We start from the raw sequence: 20,171 nt of genomic DNA on the forward strand, positions 1-20,171 counted from the left end.
TAAATATGAGTTAATTATTAATTATAGTAATTATGGACTACAAGTTAGATATCTAATTGTGTGGCTGGCCCAGTATGTTCATGTTGGTACCATCTCCATCTTCCTCTCTCTCTCTATCCCTCTCTCCCCTCTCTCCCTCTCTCCCTCTCTCTCCTTCTTTTCCTCCTGTCGAGGTTTAAGGAGATCTCTCTCGGAGCTGGAGAGGATCTCTCTCTCTCTCTCTCTCTCTCTCTCTCTCTCTCTCTCTCTCTCTCTCTCTCTCTCTCTCTCAGCAGCTGCCTTCTCTTCTCTGCAGCCTCTCTCCGCTTCATCATCATCATGGATTTTAGGAGTAAAAGAGTCTCTGGGATTATCGCTCAGGTCGCGCTGCTCCTCTGCAGCTCGTGCGGGACAACCGGGGAAGGTGAGCAGCGACGCGCTCCTCGACTTTTCCCCCGGAGGAGACGGAGGGAGCCCGGGCAGCGCGGACCGGAGGGTCCCGCTCTAAACCGGGGCTCCATGCACGCCGCCTCGGGGGGAAATATGTAAAGCTCCTGAATGCAATGATATTGTTTTCTTTCTTTTTTTGGAAGGGTTTGCGCGTATCGGAGCATTAACTTGGTTTAATGTGACTTATTTGTCAGTTTAACAGTGAGTAACATAGTAGTTATTGCACTAACGTGTAGAGGACACGTCCTGCGTGTCTTTAACTTGTGTGCATCGTCCTCACCTGTTTGGTGCATGTCTACTACATTTTACTACTGATTCCCCCTGAAAAGCTTTTTGCATTTTCGGACGCTGCTGCACAAAGAATGCGCTTGATTCCCACAGCGGAGTGTTTGGCAGTACAACAAAAAAAAGAAAAGAGAAGAGAAAGGTCTCAGTGGTGTGTTTGTGTCCTCTGCGGGTTAAAAGAAGCCAGTTCATCCACTGCGTCCATAAAACAAGGTTATGTGTTTTCTTTCTGGTTCATTTGGTGCTCAGTGCAGCATGATGAGCATCATGGGACCGACACACACACACACACACACACACACACACACACACACACACACACACACACACACACACACACACACACACACACACACTGCAGTCAGAGTGTGAAGGTGTGTGTGAGGAGGGAAAACAAAAAGGTTGCATGCAGGTTGGGGACTGAGAGAATATGGGGTGTTGCTGTTAAGCTTCCTGGCTTGGGAGAGGGAGAGAGAGGGAGAGAGAGAGAGAGAGAGAGAGGGAGAGAGAGCAGTGATGTATGCCTCTCTGTAGTCCAAACATATGGTGAGAAAGTGCTCCATCCCTCCACAGTTTAGCTCTCCTCTTCCACGACACAATGAGTCGTGAGTTCATGTTTCTTGTCCTTGTTTTCTGTTCTATTTTATTTTTTTACAATGCTTTCCTTTTTCTCTTCCTTTCTGCCTTTGCTGGTGTGCAGAATGCAGTTTTTCCTCTTCCTCCTCTTCCTCTCTCTGTGTCTGCTTCTGCGTCTTTTATCTTTTCCCCACCTCTCCTCACGCCCACCTGCGTTTTCTCTCAACCTGTTAAACCCCACACAGTTAATACAAACTCATGCTGTGCAGTCAAACTAAAACCCTCCACGACTTCATTTTAAAGTGGAGGGGAGTTTCAGTGAATTATCTTTGAAATGATGCACACACACACACACACCAAACATATTTCACAATTGTTCCCTTCAGTGAGGGTATAGTTCACTCAAAGCAGCGTAATTATACAGAAAGTGTTCTTGAGTCTGCTCTTCCTGCTGCAGTGTAATGTTACATACAACATGTTGGACGATGAGAGAGAGACAGCTTCAGGGTCCTTACAGTTAGACAAGGGAGTGAGCGAGGAGACGAGTGGGAAGGAGACACCAGTCTAATGAAGACACCTTAAGAGGAGAGCTCCTCACCTCCTTCCTCTGTTCCTCTTCCTCCATGAAAGAAACATCTACAGTCACTCTGAAGCATCTGCTTCTCTCTTCCTTCCTGCTGTCTCTCCTCTGCTGTTTCTGACTCTGATCTGCTGAAAACTTTTAAGTCCTCTCCTTTCCGGCTCATTTTTCTCTCCCTGTTGTTTTTTCGTTCTGTCAGCTTCTTTCTTCCTTCATCCTCCGATACATTTGTCTTCATTTTATTTCCCCACTATCTCTGTCTTTACTCTCTTCTACCTGGATCTCTCGATTCCTCCTCTTTCCCCTCCTCCTTCATCCTTTAGTCTCTATACATATATATATATTTATTTCTTTCTTTCTTTTTTCTCCCTGCTTCATGCTGCTCAAGGTGTTTATAGTTGTTTTCAACTGTTGGGGTTTGGGAATATATTGTGATACTGTTCCAAGTTATTGCTGCCGTATCTAACATAAAAAGTATTTAACATCTGCAGTACTTAATATATGCAGTATTTAACATATACAGTATTTAACATATGCAGTATTTAACATATGCAGTATTTAACACATGCAGTCTTTAACATATGCAGTATTTAACATATTTATTTAACATATACAGTATTTACCACATACGGTATTTAACACATGCAGTATTTAACAAATGCAATATTTAACATATACAGTATTTACCATATGCAGTATTTAACATATTTATTTAACATATACAGTATTTACCATATACAGTATTAAACATGCAGTATTTACCATATGCAGTATTTAACATATGCAGTATTTAACATATACAGTATTTACCACATGCAGTATTTAACATATGCAGTATTTAACACATGCAGTATTTAACATATACAGTATTTACCATATGCAGTATTTAACACATGCAGTATTTAACATATGCAGTATTTATATCAGACAAAACCCCTCTCATTACTTTGATACAGTTTATTTAAAAGGTGCTGAATCTTGAATCCAGAGCATCAAAATAGAAGCAAACTATTTGCTCTGTGACGTGTAACGCCTGTTAGCACTGTTAGCTCTGTTAGCTCATGTCAGCACTTCTGCTGTTGTTAGCCTCAGTTCTCAGCCGCTGCCATGTTGAGAGCCGCGTGGAGGCAATCTATCAATAATTACAAATGTAGCACCTTTTAAAGGCCCTATGCTCCCATGCAGGTGTTCAGACTGTATACCTGAGCTCTGGTAGAAGGTGGATGAGGTCACCTGACTTCATGTACCAACGAGTATAATCATGATGTCATTTATTCCACAACCAGCACCTTCAAAAAAGTTCACAGGCGACTCAGGATGACAAAAACAGTGTGTAGATGAAAACACTTTAACTTTATTCACCATTTGATCAAATATTAACAAACTATTTGATGGACTATTTGATCAAAGATGGAGTGAAGGGGTCCATGAATCTTCAATGGGAAGCCAGCTGTCAGTGCTTGACAGTTTTTGACCGTTTTTGGTCGAGGGCTGCATGTCTTCCTTTGAAACATGTGTGTGGCTGTTTCTTTTACACTGCTATACTTATAAATGTATTTATAAATTCCCTTCTGTTTTTCCAAGTCTGTAAAGTCACGTAATTGTGTCATCATGTCAGAGGTGGAAAGTATCAGTATTTCATATTTAATTTAAGGCTGATCTTGGCTCAAAGTATCAGTTTGGGGCAGTTCTTGTTGCAATAGTGTTTTCTGCTGTTCTTCCGTCTCTCTCTCTCTCTCTCTTTCTCTCTCTCTCCATAAACCACAGCGGCATATTAAGTGAGGACTGCAGAGGTGGAGGGATCCCAGCCGCGGGTTTCAGACCCTACACACTCTCACACACACACACACACACCCTGCAGACAGCGCACTGTTCATTACGTAGGTGGTACTAAATGACAACAAATACACATTTCACCAGCCACAGACACAGATGGCACTGATGACTCCTCAGCCAGAGCAGCGAAGGAGCGAGTCACTAGTGATGAGATTCACGGTCAGGGTGTGAAACAAGCCACCCTGCAAGGCGGTAAAGTCACTCTGCGTATAATCGCCCTCCGACGTTACAACATGAAAGAGTCACTGTGTGTTAAGCAGCTCTGAGACCAGCAGACAAATGACTTGCATGTAAACAAAAATGTGCCTTTGAGCTGCCAGAAACTATTCTAAAACTATTTTTTTACTCGCGTGTGCAGCAGGTTAGTTTAGATGTTCAAGGGGAAAAGGCGAGCTGTTCTTTCCACTTATTTTCTCTGTGAAAGAAATCCAGAATGAAAAAGCTATTTGCACAAGTGACTGGTGGTCTTAGTGGTTCAGTTTGGTGCTTTGGTTGATTTAAAATAAACACGGTGGCATTTAGGAAGAGGGCGGCCGGGCAGCTCCAGCTCGGTTTGTCCATTAATCATCATGGTGTTGGTGTCTTGATCCCCAGCTCCTCCTGTCCAAATGTTAAAGTGTCCTTCAGCAGGACTGCACCTTAAGGTGCTCCTAATAAGGACGAGCATCTGCTGAATGTAAAAACAAGTGCATGCCTGTTCTGTTGTTGTGGTGAGTATGCTTTCTGTGTAAATCTCTTTGTCAGGTTGAGAGTTATTAAACGTGCCACCAGCTAATTATCGGCGGGATCCATGAGCTCGAACGCTCTCTCTTTGTGGGGTAGGAGACCCCGGGGAAGACCAAGGACATGCTGGAGGGATTATATCTCCCGGCTGGCCTTGGAACGCCTCGGGATCCCCCAGAATGAGCTGGAAAGTGTTGCAAATGAGAGGGAAGCCTGGGTCGGCCTGCTGAACCTGCTGCCACCGCGACCCGACCCCGGATAAGCGGCTAATGGATAATGGATGGATGGATGGATAATTCTAAGTTAATAAACAACATTTTATATATTGTATTAAGTCAGACACTAATGGCACAGCGCTGTGTATTACATATTTCTTTCCACCAAAAATGCTTCAGGGGGTACTTGGCTGAAAAACAAATATCACTGAAAAAAGTTTGAGAAACACTGGACACTGTCCTAGTTGCAGTGACAGCTAACTGCTAGCTAACTGCAGTGACAGCTGGCTGCTAACTAACTGCAGTGACAGCTAGCTGCTAGCTAACTGTAGTAACAGCTAGCCGCTAACTAACTGCAGTGACAGCTAGCTGCTAGCTAACTGTAGTAACAGCTAGCCGCTAACTAACTGCAGTGACAGCTAGCTGCTAGCTAACTGCTGGTTAACTGTAATGACAGTGTTTTTCTCCAAGTGTCCCGACAATCACACTTTTAGTTCAACAAACATAACTTTTTTTTTATTAAATAAGTTTTGAAAGGCCTTTTATTACAATCAATGTTAAGACGTTTCCAAATCACCCAACTTGCACATGTCGTCAACAACAGTGAGCAATAATATTGTTGGTTGGAGTGGTTCACGGGGCCTCTTCACTCTCCTCCTCTTCGGGCCCTTTAACGCACATTGCTGGGGCCAAAAGTTCCACCAGATTTAACTTTGAGCTTCTTCAGCGCAGCGAAAAGACAAAGTGGCCGCCACCAAACCAGCGGAAACAGTGTGTTTCAGAGCGCTCTGTGTTTATGGCCCATGAGTACATTTTTTAATGTTTTAATGGAGATGCCGACTATCATAGAATTCGTATTGTAGGATTGAAATTGTGTAGTTAAATCAAAATGAGTCCACGAAACAGCAGGAGTGTTCAGCAGACCTTCCCTGGATAGCAATAGTGATGCGATTCAAGCTTTCTTTCATTAGAAGTTTATTTCATTAGAGACGGTCGTGCTTCTACTTTCTTTACTGTTTATTGCTTCTCTCTCGTGTCTCTAATTGTGCCCTTAGCAAGTTTTGTTTGTCTTATAACTTGTTTTGTTCTGATTTATTTCACGGTTCCTCCAAGCACTGCAGCACTCTGAATTCATGTCTGTATTAATTACCGGATTTAATTAGCTTTGCCGTATTGTTGGCTGGTGCTTTCCCCTCAGATGCCTTAAGAAATCTTCCCGATCCTTTGATTGCTTTGCTGTTCAGCTGCTTCTGAGCCCACGTGATCGTGTTTCAAACATGTCAGCAGCCCTGAGCCTTTGTTGTGATCAAGAAGACAGCAGTGTCCTTGTTTGTAACTCAATTTCCTGCAGAAAACTTCTGCTTTTTCTTTCAATTTTACTTTTTCTGTTGATCCGGATATAAACTGAAACAGTGCCAAAATGTTACACGATACTTGTGAACCTCAGACAAGATGTGTCCTGAAGCCCAGAACTACATGTGCTTAAAAAATAAAAATAAAGGCTTAAAGTTACTGTGAGAAACTTCACAACTGATGCCTGTATATGACCTACATAAGCCATCTGGAAGATTGCCTATTTCTGCTTATTGTCCAGAGGAGGAGACGATGCTGCCGCAGGTCGAAGGCGGCAGCAGAGCCGCATCCGAAAAGAAATCTCGAATTAATTATTGCCGTTTCCTCTAATCCATCAGTGAAGTTCAATGAATACATCTCTGAAGTGTTAAGTTTAAAGTCACTTCCACTTAATTTCCCAGAATGCCTCTTCTCTCGCTCAGCAAATTGTTCTCTGGAGTGCAGTATATGTGTAGGTGGATGGAGTGATGGTGATCAAGTAATGAGCTTCCAATAGAAAAAAAGCAAGATAGAGAAGGAAAGAACAATGTTGCAGCTTGCTGTTAGCTGTTCAGGTCATAATAACGCTTTAGAAGTGGCTCCTTTGGGTGCAGAATTGGTCTCCCACGTCTTCCATGACGCATCTCTCTGTGTGTGAGAGTTGAGCACTGGTACAATGATGAGACTCTTCAAAGAAGCTCTCGCTGTTTAATTGTGTGGAGATAAACTTAAAATCAAAGGTGCTCAATACGAAATTCAGAGTGCATCTATTGACTCCACGTGGTTCTCACCATTTCTAGGAGCTGACAGCGCTAACAATGTTAACCATGTGAGTGTGTGTGTGTCGACGTTTTTAATTGCACCCAGGAGATGGAGCAACATTCGTTTCTGTCAACCTGATGAATCTTAAGTCTTATAATTACTCTTTTTTTAATCTCTGGTTTTGGTCTCCACCGTCTCCTGAGAGAAACATCTGGCTCTTTAGCTGCTAAATGTTCCACTACGTTCCCTAGCTAGTCGCTAACTTTGTCTAATTGCCGATTGGTCGTTAACTTAATCAATAAAGTTGTAGTCCGGTAAACCAAAATAAGTTAAAAGAGGTAAAAACGCTCTATATAGCTGAGAGGAACTGCAGAGTTAAGTGACAATGGCTGTGAATCGTCAAGTTTATGCTCTTTCCACAGTTAATTGCCCTTTTGTTAATGACAAAATATTATTTAATGCAGCTTTTCTGTTCTTTTCAGTAAAAACTGAATAAAACACCCAGGAAACCATTGATTCAGTTCATCGATCCTCACAGTGATGCCAACCGTTCCTACAGCCGTTATCACGCTGTCAAATTTGTATTAGAATTAAACATTGAGGGTAAAACTAAGTCGTTATTGACTGAGGAGGATTCAGGATGGATCAATAAGGGAGAAGACTCGTCAGCTTCTCGTGAGAAAGAAAGAGCAAATGAGAAGGAAATTAAACTTCAATGTCCCTTGTGGGGGAAATGGGTCATTGCAGCTTGGAAAAGATTTATACACAACACACACAAAATCTGAAAATGTAACAAATCCAAAGATACTTATATTGGTTGTTGAAGATGGGGCATTGTGACTGTTTGCAGCCTGCTTACCTAAATTTGATACGTACAAGGGCAACAATGATCATTCTTTTTTGCTGAATTGAGGATGAGTCAAGATTCAAGATGTTTTTACTGTCATATGCACAGATAACAGAGTTATTCTATACAATACTCTGGTGGAGTAACCAGGAATCAGATTAAAAGGTGACGAATGAGCAGATAAATAGGCAAGACATGTTTACAACACTTAAGAAAGTAAATTCAAGTTGAGGGTTTGCATTGAGAGGACAGACGACTGAACTGAAGCTGCAGAGAGACGACTTAATAAGACCTTATCGCCTTGATGGGAAAGCTTTCATACCCCAAGGGGAATCTGACATTTATAAGCCATAACCAAAAACAAGCACAGCTCCCTGGAACCAATAAGTTGTCCATCAGCCATTTATTCCCACAAGAGCCCACCTACAGCACATCATTCACTTAATAGTCGTCCATGCCGACTTTCGCTCTCCGCATTTCATTTGTTTCCAGAGCTGGGGGCGAGGTCTGGCCGAAGCTGTTCATCACCGTGAAGTGAGCCAACTAAAAGACGTCCTGAGAGGTTTGATATTTGTGTTTCTGCTCTCACAGTAATTCAGCTTCTGAGCAGCGGCGCCTAAATCACTGCTGTAAGTAGAGCCGCTTTTTCATCCCTTTAAGGAGACGCTGTATATATTCGGTTTATCCGATAAAATGTCCACGTGAGGTGTGAACTTTTCTCCTGAGCAGCAAGTGAATAAAAACTACAAATTCAGAGAAAGTTGCTGCACTTAAGCGTCTACATTTCATGCTTCGTTGTTGGCCGCATACAAACATATCTCTCTAAATACTCTCTCTAGAAGGTGCATGTTTTGTATTATGTAGTTATTAATTTGAGTGTCTCTCCCAAGTGTCTAAAATAGAATATAGAATAAAATACATTTTGGGTTTCTGACTGCTCTGAACTCTAAATCAACATTTTAATGCTGTGCAGTTTTTGTTTGACCCCGTTATTTCTGCCCAGTTTGCGATACAGATCAGGCTACGCTAATATTGTTAGTATTTTGTTGTATAATTAGATTCCAGTGGCCGAGACTTGTGTGATCCAAACATTTCCAATAACTTCAAAGCGTCAAAACTCCCCACATTTTGAAAGAAGATAAATGTAATCAGTTCTAAAATGCACAACATGTTTTTATCTGATGAAATATTCTGCTTGCGTTTAGCCTTTCAAAAGCAACATTTTGAGTCAAACAACTGTTTTCTTCTCCCGTATAAGCTGCACATACCTGTTTTAATTGGGCGGTCACCATAAATACTATATTATATCTCTTTTATTATGTCTCTTTAAACAGTCATTCAAAGCTTCATCCAAAAACCTCAATAAAAGCTTTGAATGTAAAAACAGAAAAAGGACGTACAGCCCTCGAGGTTTTTACTGTGAGAAGTTTAGCTAACGAACCTCCAAAGCTAAACTCATCATTTCACCGCCTACACTGACGACTGTCACCTGAAAGGTTAGTCGATTAAAATCTGTGATTTTACACAAGAACAGAAGGTTCACCAGGTCTATTTGGCCAAAGATAGACTTTTATTTTAGGCCGGGTCTTAAATCAAAGTATATTCATGTCAGAACAATATATAAGTGTTCCTTGAAACTAGTTTCACTTTGGAGCGCAATCACAACACGTTCTCTCTCGGCCTCCTCGGTCTTCCTTGAGTTGTTTATCTCCCGTCTGAGCTGATTTAGAGCCGCTGGAGCGCGAGTCATAATCATAGCCTAATGGCAGATAATCTGAAGAACACAAAATTACTTTTAATCTTAGCCTAATGACAGATAATACCGCTACCCCTCCCACGCTATACGCTGATTTGCATTTTCGCCCTCGTCCCTGGGCGTTTAAATGATGTCGACTCACCATTTTTTTCACGAATCCGTCCTCCAGTTTTAAAACATACACCTAGAGAAATTTAAACCATTGAGGGTCGGTTTACTTTCCTGCCTGAAAGTCAAATTCAAAAAGGAGTTTTGTGAGTGAATTCATATTCTGGCAGCTTCCGTGTACCGTGATTAAACTTCATGAGGGCCGACATGACGGACAGGTAATCACATTTTCTGTGCCGTGAACTCGCTGACCAGTGTCTCCGCTAATTAGGCTATAAACTCTGCGCGGTCTGGTTATTTACACGCTGGCCGTTGAAGGATGGGTCTGATTATTCAGCTGCTTACAGTAAATTATTGAGGTGCTGGAGGCTGATTTGCAACTTCGTGGGTGTTATTACTCACCCATTGAAGGCAATTCGTTGCCTTGAGAAAGAGTTGGTTATTTAAACTGCGGAGGCTCCGGGGGAATATTAGACGGAGCTTGATTAAATCTCCGAGCTCATGAATTATCCCTCATCCGTTCCAGGATTAATCTGGTGGAGAAAATGCTGAGGATGGATGGAGTGAACCGGGGTTTGTCTTGAGGGAATTTATTGCTTTTCAGTGGACCGCTTGTTTGCACTGAGAAGAACAAAGCCTGTGCAGTTCGGCGTTCAGCTTCAACTTCCCAGCAAACCTCCCCGGTCCTCTTGGATTCATGAGAGGACAGCATCAGCCAGAGCCAGGATGAGGGGAAAAGGGAACGTAGCCGAGGATAAATCCGCTTCATATTTCTTCTTTAGTGTCATTTATGGAAATGTGTGCGGGCAAAATGGAGCCATGAACGGGACCTGATGAAGTCACGGTTACGGGATGTGGAGCCACCATGTCATGAATCTGGATTTATTAACCCAGGAACAGGTAGTTAAGTGAAGGGCTGACGGGAGGACTGTTTGATACCGGGACCTGCTGGGCTTATTTGTTCAAGGCCGTCCCCAGAAGGAGTCTGTCTCTCCACCCCAAAAAAAATTGAGCCATTCATCACACGGAGCGGGCGTCATCGAAGATGGCGCACTGCAAATATCCGCTTTCATCTGCCGAGGTCATGATACTCCGTCACTCCGAGACAGTAGACCCGGACAACACATATACTTTACACTTGCCACTCTATTTGGATGCGGATACATTAGTTACGGCGGTCATAATTGGATATTTCACGGAGGCGACATTAGACTTGGCGACTGTAACTGCATTACCAAGGTCACCGCGCTCTTTCAGTCTCTATTACGGTGGATTAGCATTTCATGAGAAGCAGATTGAAGTCTTTTCTGCAGTCTTTTCACATTATTCCACAGAATGAGCTGTGGGGAGCTAGAATGTGAAGTTCATATCAAACTGCCAGTTATAATAGCTTGTATGCAAAGTTTAAACTTTGGTCTGAGGATGGCGGTAGAGATTAATTGTGCCCGTTTAACCTGTTGAGCCCTAGCCTTTTATATCAGGAAAATCAAGAAAAAATCATGGCATAAATCCCTCCCCACCCCAAAAAAAAAACATGTTAGGTATCAAATTAAACATAAAAATCAGGGCTACAATAATATATAATACCGATGTACAACCTCTAAACACAACTCAAACAATAAATAGGATTAGGGGTTAGGGTTATTAAGGTTAGGGTTAGGGCTAGGGCTTAAAGGGCTACCCATTATCCATAAGATTTACTTATGTGTGGATAGTATATTTCATGTAAATCAGACCATTAATGCAACATTGCACCTCATGGAATGTCAAAAAATACACAGGGGAAGTCTCATAATTTATGAATTCATAATAATAATATTTCTTCTGTGTGGTCCATCACTTGTGGTCCAAAACCCAAAGTCACAAAGTTATCCACACAGCCCACATAAGGGTGACTGGCTCAGTGGTGAGAAGGGCCATCCTTCAATCAAAGGGTCGGTGGTTCAATGCCAGGCTCCGCTAGCCCAGGTCTATGTGTGTGAATGTTAGTTACTCTTGAGTGGCAGGTGGCACTTTGCATAGTAGCTCCTCCCATCAGTGTATGAATGGGTGAATGATGTCAAAAAAGTGAGTACAGGTCTTACTGTTTACAAGGCAACTAATTAAAATCATAATGATGAAATAAAGTGTATCAGTAAGATGAAAAATAAATAAGCTGTGCAGAAAAAAAACACTTAAATAGTTGTGTCAAGAATGAAGAGCAAGGGAGCTTGAGAGAGAACTTCAAAGCTCTCATTTCTCAGCTCAACACACCTGACCAATCGCTGCACCCGGTGGGTGTCGCGCCGCCCGGGAAAGCAATCTTCGGACGCTCCCGATGAGCTCAGGTTCAGTCGGACAGCTCTGAGCCCGCCAATGTACTTTTTATGAACCCGGGCCGGCCACGAGACTGCAGCGACTGCTGATGAGAGGATGCGGGACCCGGTCGGCTCGTATTAGCGGGGAGGACGGAGCCGAGTCAGTGGCCATTAAAGATGGAAGTCGGGCTCAGAATGTCAACACGAAAAGATGGAGTTTAATCTGAGATCAGCACTGAGGGTGGATACGAGGAAGAGGAGGGTCGGCGGGGGGAGGAAGAGGAGGAAAAAGCAATATAAAGTATGAGAGGATAAAGTGTAGGGGGTCAGAGTCTGCAGGCTGTCTGGTGGCAGTATTCCTTCTGTTTCTCACAACTGCACTGACATTTTCTGCTGCCTTTCCCATTTTATCCCTCAATGACTTTGCAGTGTGTGTGTGTGTGTGTGTGTGTGTGTGTGTGTGTATGTGTGTGTGTGTGTACCGGCCACCATCTGCTTTCTGGCCGCACCGCCTCACATCTTTGAGATGATTTGACTTCATAAGATGAAGCAGGAGGAGGAGGAGGATGATGACAGGGAGGACAGCAGGTATGACAGTAAAGTGAGGAGAGTAGATGGCGACTTAAGTGAATGAGAGAGGAAGGAAACGAGGAGAGGAGCGTGGAAGGAATGCAGAAGATAGTGGAGAGAAGGAGAAGAAGAGGAGGATTAGGGTGAGGATGAAGAGCTAATAGTTTCCCTTGTCTGTTTCCCTGCTGTGACATTCTCAACTGCTTTTGCAATTTCACCACCCGCTGGCTTTTAAGGGAAAGAGTGTGTGTGTGTGTGTGTGTGTGTGTGTGTGTGTGTGTGTGTGTGTGTGTGTGTGTTCAGCCCCAAGAGGACTGACGCTCTGCACGACTGCTCCAGTATAAATATTAATGGCTTGTCAGAAAAGTGAAAGTTTAAAGGAACAGCTTCAATTGGGATCTGTCAGTGTCAGTACAGCCGACACCACCTCTTAAAATAATTATGATGGAGTAAACTTGAGTTCAAAGAAGCTGGGATTGAATTCACATGATCACGTGCTGGATGAGGTCATGAACAGGATGCAAGCCTTCAGACTAGTTCACACCTTTACTTTAGAGGTCACCACTGGGGTCGCAGAGGCTCTGCACTTTTACAGACAATTTCCCAAGGGAAGTTAAGCTTGGGACATACATTTGACGTTTTAACTTATTTTGGCTTTTGTTTTATCGGAGCTGCTTGCAAACAGTTGGCCAGACGCTGTGAACCGGACCCTCGGAGCGGTGCGGTGGTCCTTGGGGAGCAGGAACGCTGCAGGAAGTCGCTTTCAGGTGTCGAGCGATCGCATCGTATCGCATCAGGAGCGATGAAAAGAAACCGCGAAAGAAATGACATTTTCTGCGAATTATCAACTGGGTGATAAAATACTTCAACCTTCAGGAAAAAGAAGATTCAATTGAAGACAGGCAGGGAACAAATGTGTGTAATACTGTTCTGGAGGCAACGGCCATCCTCTGCTCCCAAACTATCATCATCATCATCATCATCGTCATCACCAACAGCGTCTTCCGACAGGAAGTTGAGAGCATCTTGTGTGTGAAGCGGTTCATCAGGTTTGTCCAGGGCAGCGTCTCTTAAAGTTCGGTTCTTCATTGGTGACACGTGTACTTTGTCTCTGACGTAAGCGTTTGAAAAACACGCAGAGACAAAAACTTCCCGATGCAGCGGGAAAACAAAGGAAAACACGCGATTACGGGTTCTACGTCAAAAAGAAACGTAACGGACAGAAATATCTTACCTATATCTTATATCTTTTTTTGTATTGACCTGTAACTGTTCATTTGTCTGTCAAAACAAACACCAAATATATTTCAACTGCGGCTAATTAGCTGAAATGAGGTCAGAGAGACATTGAAGTTTTTGGACAGTCCAAAGCAATATCGGATCGAATACATATTTCCCATAATTCCATGATGATTTTTATCCTCAGTGCATGGCTGAATCCCCAATGTGTATTCTGTCATCAGGTGTAAAAGTTCTGTTCTCTCACTTTTTTTATTCCTGTGAGCTGAAGAGACAATTTGTGGATTTTCAAATTGCAAAAGCGTTGCTATCCCTGCATCAGGCAGCCTTGATCTCTTGGTGCTGAAGTTCCAGAACAATCTGCTCCGAGACGGCTGTGACTCGCACGCTTCGACCGGAGACGTTCACCACCACCTCTTCCATATGTCTGACCGCGCCCTAATTGGAGTCTGTCCCGGCTTTTCCCGCCCAGCTAGCCCCAATTACTCTTGTCCTGTGACGGTTTGGTGGTTCTGTGTGAAAGTGCTGCATCGACGTTCGTCTCCACAACTTGCGGAAAGGACAGAACCATCTTCTCTGAGTTCGTTAACGGATTTATCTGTCGTGCTTCCGGCATCGGGAGAAGCCGAGTGTTTGATGGGCGGGAGAAGATGGAGGACATCAAATTATCTTCTTTCTTTTTAAAGAGCACTTATCTGCTAATGCGTCCCGCGGGAAAACATAAAAGTAAAACTGTAGATGCCCCGACTGCGGCTGCTGTTGTGGTTTAGTGAGAAGAGACTATACACACACACACACCCGGACACGACATCCAATATTCTCTCCTTTGGAGCTGGTATAAATGTGTTATTGCAGTGTGTGTGTGTCTCTGTGGACCGGCTGTTACAGAGAGGAGTAAAAGGGTCTGGGGTGATCTTCTCTTCTCAGCTGGCCTCGGGTTTACTGGAGCCGGGTTTACCCCTCACCTTAACGAGATTAATCAGATGGATCTTTTTCTTTCTCTCCCACAACTCTGGTTTATAGACCAGTGATGTGGCTGCAGAGCTTTAAAATAAACGAGGTAAAGACGTGCGGCGTAGCCTCGTTTTGATGAACTGCAGTTTGCCGTGAGTAGATACGAGGATTTAAAAGTTAGGTCAGGTCTGGACAATTATGCTGCGATCACACCAAAAGCGTAGCCAATTTTTTGCGCGAGTAGATTGCATACAAAGTCAATGCACAGACTGAATGAACCGAATGACACGTGAATAATGCGAAAAATGTGCCTCATTCGCGCTAGTTGAAATTTTCCAACTATTTTTTCCAAAAATATGCTCTGGTATTATGAACCCAGACACGAGTGTGTTTGATGTTCCGACGTTTATGGAATTTACACAACAAGTATGAAGCAGAACTAGTGGTTATTTTCATGGTGGATGGCGGAATAGTCACAGTGCCACAGTGCCGGCGCCACAGTGTGACGGTTATATTTGGACGTAGCGCTCAGCTGCAGCTTTACACTCTAAATACTTGAGCAGTTGATCTCCATCGTCTTTAATTTTAAAAGACCAAGTGTACAGTACGCTGCTCCGACACTCATTTGCATGAAAATAGTTTGAGATAAAAGATCCTCTACTGGTGCAATTCATCGTTTTCAATTTTATGAATCCCCAGTGTTTCATCTTTTTTTTTTATAAATTAGATTTGCCGAGGTGCTTGAAAGATGTGAATATCCTCACGTCGAGTATTTTATTTGAACGACAGAACACAATTACATTTTGTGCCGAACTGTTTATTTATTTATATTTATATCCCCCACGGAGACTCGCTATGAAGAGACCTTTCCATGCAAATGTATTCTAACTATTTACTTAGTGCAGCCAGTGAATTAGGAGATATTTTTATTCTACATTATCTCCTCCTGGAGAGATGTAGCCTGCAGCATCCGCTCTAAATCTGCATAATTCTGGATTTATAGTTGGCAGTGAATGTTTGGGGGGCTTCAGCGGTGTTTGCACTGAAAAAATAAATACAAATAATTTCTCAACAGCTTCTTTCAACCCTCTAGTCTGCGTTAATGTGAGTGGAACCTGTCAGCTTGAACATAATGAAAAGAGTTTTAAACGCTGCTCGTCGGCATTTTTTTATCACTTCATTTTGGTTGATGTCACAGAGACTCCTGTATTGCTGCAGAATGGATGCTGTGCGTTTTAATGTGTGTGTGTAAATATTCCCGTTGTTGTTAGCAGCGAAAGGAGCTGAGCTTCTCCATCTGGAAGCTGTCACACAGAAAGACTGACAGCAAACTAGTTTGTTTCAAAGCATTGTGGGACCTTGGACTAAAATATAGTAAACAGAAAATAACCGCTTAGGTTACAGTTCAAGGTTTACAATAATGCATCCTGTAATAATACATCCTGGCACTTGTTGTGATCCTTTCTGCTTCCTAGTCAGTGAAAATTTACAGTTTTCAGGGATGTGTTTTTTACATTTAACTTTCAGTGCAAGGGCGAGTTTAAAGTGTAGGCAATCGTGTTCGCCAACAAGTTCTCATGTCATAAACAACTTCAATTCATTTTATATAGCTCAACATCACAAAGACAAGTTTGCCTCGGAGGGCTTTACAATCTGTACACATGACATCCGTCCCGGGACCTCACATCGGATCAGGAACAACTCCCCAATAAAGATAGTAAAAACCCTTTCACAACTGAACAAGTTACTTTTCTCTTTATTCTGAACCGGGGGGGACCATTACAATCCAACAAGGGGACAGAAGACAAACAGGTTTAAATACAAGAGGAGGGTAACGAGGAACAGGTGGAAACACTGAGGGCACAATCAGGGAACAGGGCAGACAGACAATCACGGACAATCACAAGGGAGGAAGTGCAGGAACACAGAGGACACACAAGACAAGGACTTCACAATAAGACAGGACACCAGACAAACCAACATCGTGACAGAACACAGCAGTGCTCTTCAACATCTAATGTGGAATGTTTTGCATTATCATTTAAAAAATCACAATATTTCTGCCTTTACCACTTTGAGAGTACAGTCATTATTCATGAACACATGACAAAATGTGGTATTTATATTTAAATATTCCTTTTCTGTGGGGAACTTCCATCACAACTAGTAGATGTGTTTCATTAAATATCAATATGTGCTAAACGTCCAACTCTACTGTTATTTATATTCGTGTCCATAATGTATGTTTAAAATTGCTAGCATCTTAAAATATAGCAGTAAACAGCTTTTTATGTCAATGATTGAGCTAAATATAACTATTACACTGTATAACGTGAAGGCTTTGGTCGGTGAATATTAATTTATGTGCCATTAATGACTGTGAATTCAATTTCTTTTACAGAAAAGCTATTTTTCAGTTAACAAGAGAACATCCTGACAACTGCAGGTGTTATGTTAACTATTTAACTGTTTGAAAGAAATGTATTCTTTGTTTGAAGTATTGGCGACAGACAATAAAGATCCCTGGTGGGACTCGGACCCACGACGTTGAGGATTTGCAGCATGCGTTGCAACCATTCGGCTATTACGACGCTTCAGTTTCATCTCGTTTTGTTTCCTTTATCCGGACATTATCTGTGTGGATGAGACCGAATAAAAAAATGCTAATCTATTTACGGAGATGAGGTGTTGTGGGTCTTATAGTTCTTCTTTGGGTTAAAAACCTTTTACCAAGCACGTCTTGGCGACTCCAAATGCAACTTCTCCCTGTTTATCTGCGTTTCACGACAGTGAGAAAACCCACTGTGCTATCGATTTAAAGGAAAAAATAAATAATAATTCTCACTACGTTCTGTTTTTAATGCTTCCTTTATTTGCACGAGTCGTTTGGAAACCCCCTCGAGTGAAACAGGAGGTAGAAGCTGCGCGGCATAGTGAAATGAACGTTGGCGTTTTCCCGCTTGAGGATGATTGTTGGCGCTCTGCAGCCACAACAAGCGCCGGCCGGAGCCTCATTATCCTGCTTTCTGCTACGAGCTCCGAATGGCTGAGCGAGTCGGCTCGCCCCGCACCGAGGAGCTCTGGACTCCGGGTCTGCGGGGCTCACGGACTGAAGCGCAGGACCTCCTGTTCACTCTGTTTGTGGAGGTGATGGATGGAGCTCATCGGTATTCAGGGTCTCCGGCTCCGTCACGGACTCCGCGGGCACTTTGTTATCCAGCGGATCGGTAAAGAAGTGGACGGAGCAGGTGAGCCGGCCGGCCTCTCTCTAATTGAAGGCCTCAAACCTCCGCAGACTTTTTTTGAAGGATCGTTTTTGAGACCCCCATTTGTCATTTTCGGCAATATGACAAAACTTCACAAAGTGTGGACGGATGAATTGGCCGGAGGGTGAGTGATGGGTGTCCGGGAGGATATCTGATTGAAATGAAAAGATATTCCCCATCACTCAAGTGTCAACGTATTGGTCTCCCGCCCAATTGTGGCTGAGATTTTGGCAACTTTCCCTTCTTTCATTGTTTTACCCGAGGGTGAAACGGCTTCTGTGGGCAGTTAATGCGGTTACACTGCAACTCAGGAGAGAAAAGACACCACTTTATTCTTTTATATAAATTGAAAAATGATCTCTTCTTAGACATATTCTTTTCATAAATGTTGCATGTTGAGTTATTGAGAAGTACTTTTATATATATCAGGATTTATGGTGGTGTATTCTGCTGTTCATCTGTATGGCTACAATGTAAATGCCAGGTGAATCTCTTAAGTTCACCCTCGTCTAGACGTTGAGTTGCGTTTTGTTTTTCCGCTTTGTGGCGAGGATGAAGCTGCAGAGGTTTAATATTCAGGTGAGATCTCTGGTCAGTGTCGAGTCCAGCAGGTATTCAACATTTAGCTCCATTTCCCTCTGAGTCGTCCGTGTTTGTGCTTCACTGGTTACAATGTCAGGGACGCCGGCTCTTAAATGCCAAAAGCTCAGCTGAGAGAAACAACCGGCTGTTTTTATAAAACTCTCTCTCTCTCTGTCGAGTGATACCTCACGAGGCTCTCAACACACATTATCTCCTCGAGAGATTACAGCACTCGGCATTGGAGAGCCGTCCCTCTGGTTCCACCTCTCCAGACTACTGTAATTCACCTGCTTTGGCTCCACAGCAGCCGGTGTGAAAGCCTGCAGGGATAAAGACCATCAGGAGGAGCGTCACATGACCAACGAGCCAGAGGCCTCCTGATGACTGTCGAGTAGCTGGATCGCATTTAAAGCAACTGAATAAAATACGTAGTAAGCTCTAAAGCACTCTGTTGCAAACGATAGGAATCTTAAAGAGCGACTATAAAGAGCCACTGTGAGGCTCAGTCTGTAATGTGACTCTTAACGATAACTGCTGGAACAAACCGTCCTAAATGGACTTCAGACTCAGTCCATACCAGATCATTTCACCATCAAAGAGAAACTCACAGCCACAGTGTCACCGAGGCAAAACTGGAGGCTTTCTGATGTGTTTTAATCAGCTGGACTGAATATTTATAGACCTAAAACTCTCCATATGCATTTATGAAACCTCTAAAGGCTTTAAGTGTAGCGTTTTAACATCAGTAGAGCATTAACAACTTCCCTGGCATATAATTACAGCCCGCTCTCACCAAATGGTTTATGAATGACAAACAATTAGTCATTTTTGCATGCAATAAGTATGCCTTTCTTGCACTGACTGCAATTAATTGACATAACTATTATACACTCTGTGGATGAGTCTGAAACTGTTGTTTTATACACTACAAGCTCCACTATACAAGGATTCTCTGATGTTAATCCACTAAGCTTTCAGTTGTTTGATAAAGTACAGACAGCACAACCACATGTTACCAGGAGTGGGGTTTGAACCCACGAGGGAATACACCCATTGGATCTTAAGTCCAACGCCTTAACCACTCGGCCATCCTGGTGATTTTTTAGCATCAAAGTCATTATATTTGTTAAAAAAACATACAAAAAGAGAACAATGTGTTGATTTAATTTACATTCCTCCATGAACAAAGAACTTGAAACTACAAGTTAATATTTCATTGAAATCGTTGCATCAATCAATTAGCAATCAATGCTGCTATTCTCATTTTTGTAAAACTGACCTGTTGTGGTTGTTTCCCTACTTTCTCAAAATGTCTAACTACACCCTTATAACATATACAGCAGTGGTTAAATACAGTAAGTCTTCCTTGAAAGCCAAAAGAAACGAATTACCGGCGCAGCTTTGTGAACAAAGGAAAGAGAAGATTGAACACCAGGCAGCAGAGGGAATGAGGCATCGTTCTCTCTTCAACTAATACATCACATATCATTAATACCAGGAGTGGGGTTTGAACCCACGAGGGCATACACCCATTGGATCTTAAGTCCAACACCTTAACCTCTCAGCCATCCTGATGACATCTTCATGATTATTTAAATTAAATCTTTGCATGGTTTAAATTACCACGTTAAGCAGTGGAAAGTGAGGTGGCTTTTGTTTTCTTTCTCTAAAACGATTTCATATTTCTTAAAATGTGAAACTATTCCCCTTAAAACGTATGCAACAGTGGTTCACTTCCTTTTACTCCAGAAAAAGCCAAAAAACGAATTGCCGGCACAGCTTTGTGAAAAAAGGAAGTAGAATATTGAACACCA

The 20,171-nt window shown here is 42.7% G+C and overlaps 1 protein-coding gene across 1 annotated transcript in view; it reads left to right on the top strand.

The window, feature by feature from the left end:
* Positions 1-318: 318 nt before the first annotated feature.
* Positions 319-20,171, top strand: part of LOC306742586 (contactin-associated protein-like 4) — a gene marked incomplete at both ends in the record, with an annotated part of 88,464 nt that continues 68,611 nt past the window's right edge. Inside the window, one exon of the mRNA XM_079224977.1 lies at positions 319-403. Within this exon, the coding sequence (XP_079081103.1) occupies positions 319-403 (85 nt within the window). The remainder of the gene's footprint in view (positions 404-20,171) is intronic.

This window comes from Taurulus bubalis (genome assembly GCF_910589615.1).
Source record: "Taurulus bubalis genome assembly, chromosome: 1".
NCBI lineage: Eukaryota > Metazoa > Chordata > Actinopteri > Perciformes > Cottidae > Taurulus > Taurulus bubalis.